Genomic DNA, 4,918 nt, shown 5'->3' with positions numbered 1-4,918 from the left:
TGATCAGTTGCCACTTTATGACACTTTAAAAAGTGCTGAATTTAATGCATTATTCACTTTACATTACTTGGAGGGTGTTAAGGCTGTTCACATCCATTTAATGTGTAGCTTACTGTAAGAGCAGAGACTTGTGTTGCATGTATGAAATTTGTAAGTATAGTACATATGTATATCATAAGGACTATCTTATGAATTATTAGGACTATGATAACCCACAACACATTAAACAATCATGCCAACCACACAGTCATGTTTATTGTACAGTATATACTGTATAACCACTTGTGCGCGACACTACCATTCATCAGTCTGGTGAATAATGTTTGGATTTTGCCCCGATGAAATGAGAAAAATGTTGTTTCTTTAACTGTGATACACAACAATACATAGGCTATAATACAAAGTCTGCACTTTGTGTTTTTTCCCCCTTCGGAATAATTTTACAGAGAGCTTAAATCCAACGTCCTTCTGTCAGAATACTTTAACTGCTGCATTATCCATGTACAATGTATGCCTATGTTACAGCTACCTAGTTGTATCCGAGGAGTGGGAGCGTGACAGGGGATGCATGCAGGGTCATGAGAGGCAGCATTGTGTGTGTGTGTGTGTGTGTGTGTGTGTGTGTGTGTGTGTGTGTGTGTGTGTGTGTGTGTGTGTGTGTGTGTGTGTTGGGGTCATGCCTCCAGTGATGTCACTGAGCCCACTCTGGGTCTTTCAGGTGGGAGTGAAGAAGGGAATGTTTTGCACACCTCTAAATACCTCACATAACTAAACTCATGACCACAGGAGGAAGTGTTCAATCTTTAAATGACTGGAATGAAAAATGAGAAAGCAAGAATTGGAAAGGACTTAAAGTGTATCAAAATCCTAGTGACATTTTAATACCTTACTTTAACAACAACAAAAAACCTCTGAACTTCTCTGAGTAAAAATAAATAAAGAGTGCACATGCCATTTACAATTGTAGCCTAACCACTAATAATACATGTAAAGAAATTGTGGTATTGCTACTTTCAAACATCTGAATTGGATCTTACTTCTTTCCCCAAAGCGTTGGTGAAGTTATTTTAAAAGATTCATTTAATGAAAACAGATTTTACTTTATCGAGTTCATCGTGAAGCTCCGACAGCGATGGTCTGATAAGTTTCTCCCCGAGAGTCGCAGCAGTGTGCCGGTAGAAGTCGATGTTGGGCACGGCGTCTATGGTGTTGTGTCCAAAAGTCCTCATGTAGTAGGTGTTGGAGTGGGAGTCGGACATGTGCGTATGTCCCGTGCCTGTCGAATGGAGGCTGACCGAGTCGCTTCTTGTCGTGTCCGGCTCGTGGAAGACATCAGGCGGGAGCCCGATGTCCATCGCGCTGCCAAGCGCGCCAAAATCCAGGAACCCCACCATCCTGGGCCGGCCTTTGGACTCCTCAGGCGGCTTGGACCCATTGATGGAGGCCGGGGCTTCAGAGGATGCCTCTGTCACCACATCCACCTGGAAGCGGCTCTGAGGGGAGCCGCCGCTCTTTAGGGATGGTTTCTGTCCCGACATGTCCGACCGGGTAGTGCACCGAGAGATGAACTGTTACCGTGAATAACACCTGCTCCAAAACTGCCGGGGAGGTCCAGACAGCAAGGCCGCAGCATTTAGTACCAAGCAGTCAGACTGAAGAAGAAGTCATAAAACTGGAGTCCAGATGAAACATTCAAATACAAAAGTTACACACAAACAGTCGCTTTCTGTAAACTATAAACTTTGGGTACTGGACGCGCCTCGACGCACGGCAAAGATCTGCGCGTAAAGGGCACTCTCTCTCAGCTCTCCTCCTCATCCTCCTCCTCTCTCTCTCTCTCTCTCTCTCTCTCTCTCTCTCTCTCTATCTCTCTCTGTCTCTTTCTCCCTCTCTTTCTCTCTCTCTTTTACGCTGTCTCTTTCTCCCTTTCTATCTGTCCATCCATCCACGAGTTGGCGAGCGTATCGTCCCCTCAGATGGTGACTCAAACGGTTTATTGTCATCTCTCTCGTTCTCTCTCTCTCTCCTCTCTTTGGACTCTCGAGACGTCCCAGGATGACGGGAGCACATCGGGGAGGAGGAGGAAGGAGAAGAAATGATGGATCGGTGTCCATTACGCACCAAACTTTGGCACGCGTCTAGGCGCCTCCGAGTCGGGAGAAAAGAGACAGAGAAGAGGACACTCGAAGTAAAGAGAGAGGGACAGAGATTTTATCTCATAACCCTGGAACATGGAACATGGAACAGAGAGCGGTTTCTACAGTGAACCAAAATGTCTGACAGCTGAACTGTCTTGGACATCAAAATAAAAATTCCAAAACCTGCAGAAATGTAATAAAACCATCAGAAATATAACATAATGTTATATACATTAACAGATGTGTAATGTGTGTGTGTGTGTGTGTGTGGGGGGGGTGGGGGGGGGGGGGGGGGGGGTGAGAGAGCATAAAACAATGAGATTTGTCATCACTACTGGTGACACACTGAGACATTCACACAGAGGCCTGGAGATGCAACAGGGAGGTGAGAGAGAGAGAGAGAGTGTGTGTGTGTGTGTGTGTGTGTGTGTGTAGGTGTGTGTGTGTGTGTGTGCGCGCGCGCGTGCGCATGCACACAGCAGCATCGTTTGCATATAGGAAACAACAGCTGCTTTATCTAGAAAAAGTGCTTGATGCTGAAGCCAAACACTGAACAATAAATACAAAGACAGAATGACAGGAACCAGTTTGACCAATTTAACCAGTTTAGCTTTATTCAACTTAAAAGTCAAAAATTATTTGTGAGATGGAAGCACCATATTATCATCAAGATGTCACCAGTTTACACATATTTTACCAAGGTACTTTTGAGGTACAATGAGGATGTGATAATGGAATGAAAACTGTGCCACTTATAATAAGAATAATTAGAATTAAAATAATTAGAAACTGTTCAGTGTTTCACATAATCATTTTGTGATGTGTCTTCAGGTTTGGTAAAGCCGCCTGGTCGTCACCAGAGAGCTGTTGTATCTGCAGGAGAGTTAAAAGATGTGATGTCATTTTTGTCATGGCTGATTGGTTTCGTGTCACAACATTCAGAAAATTATCAAAAATGTTAACCTACAAAATCTGCAACCTTGTGTTGCTGTTTTTTCCCTAACGTGACCCGAACGCAGCGTCAGTCTCTAAGGTGTTTTACCTGGAGAAGTGAGAGGAGTGATGAGCTGTCAGTCCGGTCTGGCTGAGAGGACCAGAGGAGGAGGACGATGAGGACCTGGAGTCCTGACTGTGGCAGAGACGCTCCCGACCACAAAACCACAAGGACTCCTCTAGAGGAACCACAGGGATCTCTGCCAGTGCTGCGTTCTGACACACACACACACACACACACACACACACACACACACACACACACACCCACACACACACACAATCAAAAAACATACTATATTGTAAACTGGGTCTAGGGCACTCTGTTTTTGTATGAGGATGAAAGGGCGTCAACTCATAGCTATTTGATAAATTGTCCAATGCATTTAAATAGTTTAAATATTGTCTATTGAGCCAACAACAACTCAATGTAAAATAATAACTTAAAGTCTGAGAATTTTTTAAGTTTTTCTCAGAGTATGAACAAATTTTGGTAAGGAAATAATTGATGAATCCTTTTAGCGTAAAAGGCCCTTACGCACGGTTTAGGCGCAGATTGGTTTGTACGCAGTTAGTAAATTAAGCCCAATGTATGGGACTGAACAGTTTGCAGTGAGCTGATGTTTCTTTCACCTTCATCAGGATCCTCTGGTTCTTCATGTCCTGTTTCCATGGCATCACGTACAGTTTGGGGATCATGGGATGTCGGGCTGAGAATGTCGGGATGTGGGAGCAGGATCGCCTCCGAGTGAACATGAGAAGATAGTTTACTTTGCCAGGTGTCCAACAAATGTATTATCATGTCATTTAGCTCCTCTAACGTCAGATTTTATTTAATATCAACCTTATTACCTTATTAAACTAAGCAAAGTTAAAGTTGGTCAGCAGTTGGGGAAATGTAGCCTAATGAGGACCAAACTATTGTATGAGGAAAGTGATGCATCCATTGTTTTTTCAAAGTGACAACAGGTTTTATTATCTGTTCATCCAAGTGAACAAGAACTCAAGCTGTAAGCCCTCGCTGTACCTCAGTGTGTTTGTGCTCTCAATTTTAGAAACTGTCAAATTTATATTTAAGAAAGGTCAAATTTGCTATTTGTTTCTGCTCAGTTCAGTATAAAAATCATCACTCACTCGTGTTGCTGAGAGCTCCCTGCAGCATCAGCCATGTTTGTTGACTCTCAGGGTTGCCTTAGATACCTCCCAGTGCATGGTGGGTAGGGGGTAGGATTACAAGAGAAGAGAAAGACTTTGGGAATGAATCAGTGAAGTGACGGTTACTGTTTGGGCGCCTGGGTAGCTCACCTAGTAGAGCCCATTTAAAGGTTTACTCCTCGACGCAGTGGCCGCAGGTTTGACTCTGACCTGTGTCCCTCTGCTGCAAGTCATTCCGTTTGTCTGCATCCATGTCCAAGAAATACTTGTCACTAACCTAGCTCTGGGGAGTCATTATGTTCTTTTTCCCCAGCATGTTTCCTTGGATCAGGGAGGCTCCAAAATCATGGTTGCAGCTGTTGCCGTGGTCCTGCTACCAGTCCTGCGCTGCCCTGTTACATCCTACTACGCTCTGCGGTGCAGTGCCCTGCTATGCCATGAACTCCTAGAAACTACTATTTCTGGTCACTGTTCCATTATCTTTTACTGTGACTGTTATTGCCACTATTCATTTCAACCCTAACCGGTCGTCAGACTCCGCTCTGTCCCAGGTTTCTTCCTAAAAGGGGAGGTTTTCCTCTCCATCGTCGCACTGTTGCTTGCTCTGGAGGGAACTACTAGAACTGTTGGGT

General features: G+C 44.3%; 2 protein-coding genes across 2 annotated transcripts in view; both read right to left on the bottom strand.

Annotated features, from left to right (window-relative positions):
* LOC116689051 (solute carrier family 12 member 2) overlaps positions 1-1,538 on the bottom strand; it is a 21,116-nt gene extending 19,578 nt beyond the window's left edge. The window contains exon 1 of the mRNA XM_032515363.1: positions 1,101-1,538. Coding sequence (XP_032371254.1) covers positions 1,101-1,538 — 438 coding nt within the window. The remainder of the gene's footprint in view (positions 1-1,100) is intronic.
* A 1,215-nt stretch (positions 1,539-2,753) lies between these two features.
* Positions 2,754-4,495, bottom strand: LOC116689059 (testis-expressed protein 43). Its single transcript, XM_032515381.1, has 4 exons — positions 4,266-4,495; positions 3,765-3,873; positions 3,181-3,347; positions 2,754-3,011 (listed from the first exon to the last, which is right to left on the bottom strand). The coding sequence occupies exons 1-4, from the start codon at positions 4,298-4,300 to the stop codon at positions 2,966-2,968; spliced, it is 357 nt and encodes a 118-aa protein (XP_032371272.1). The 5' UTR covers positions 4,301-4,495; the 3' UTR covers positions 2,754-2,965.
* Between the last annotated feature and the right edge of the window lie 423 nt (positions 4,496-4,918).

The sequence above is a fragment of the Etheostoma spectabile genome, chromosome 5, assembly GCF_008692095.1.
Source record: "Etheostoma spectabile isolate EspeVRDwgs_2016 chromosome 5, UIUC_Espe_1.0, whole genome shotgun sequence".
Taxonomy (NCBI): domain Eukaryota; kingdom Metazoa; phylum Chordata; class Actinopteri; order Perciformes; family Percidae; genus Etheostoma; species Etheostoma spectabile.
This window is presented reverse-complemented; position numbering and strand designations above follow the sequence as displayed.

Bases quoted from the DNA above. Each gene is read 5' to 3' on its own strand.
- LOC116689059 (XM_032515381.1), bottom strand. From the start codon at position 4,300: ATGGCTGATGCTGCAGGGAGCTCTCAGCAACACGA. The intron at 3,874-4,265 runs GTGAGTGATGAT...GTTCACTCGGAG, and splicing joins GGGAGCTCTCAGCAACACGA to GCGATCCTGCTCCCACATCC. The intron at 3,012-3,180 runs GTAAAACACCTT...ACTCTCCTGCAG, and splicing joins CACTCCTCTCACTTCTCCAG to ATACAACAGCTCTCTGGTGA.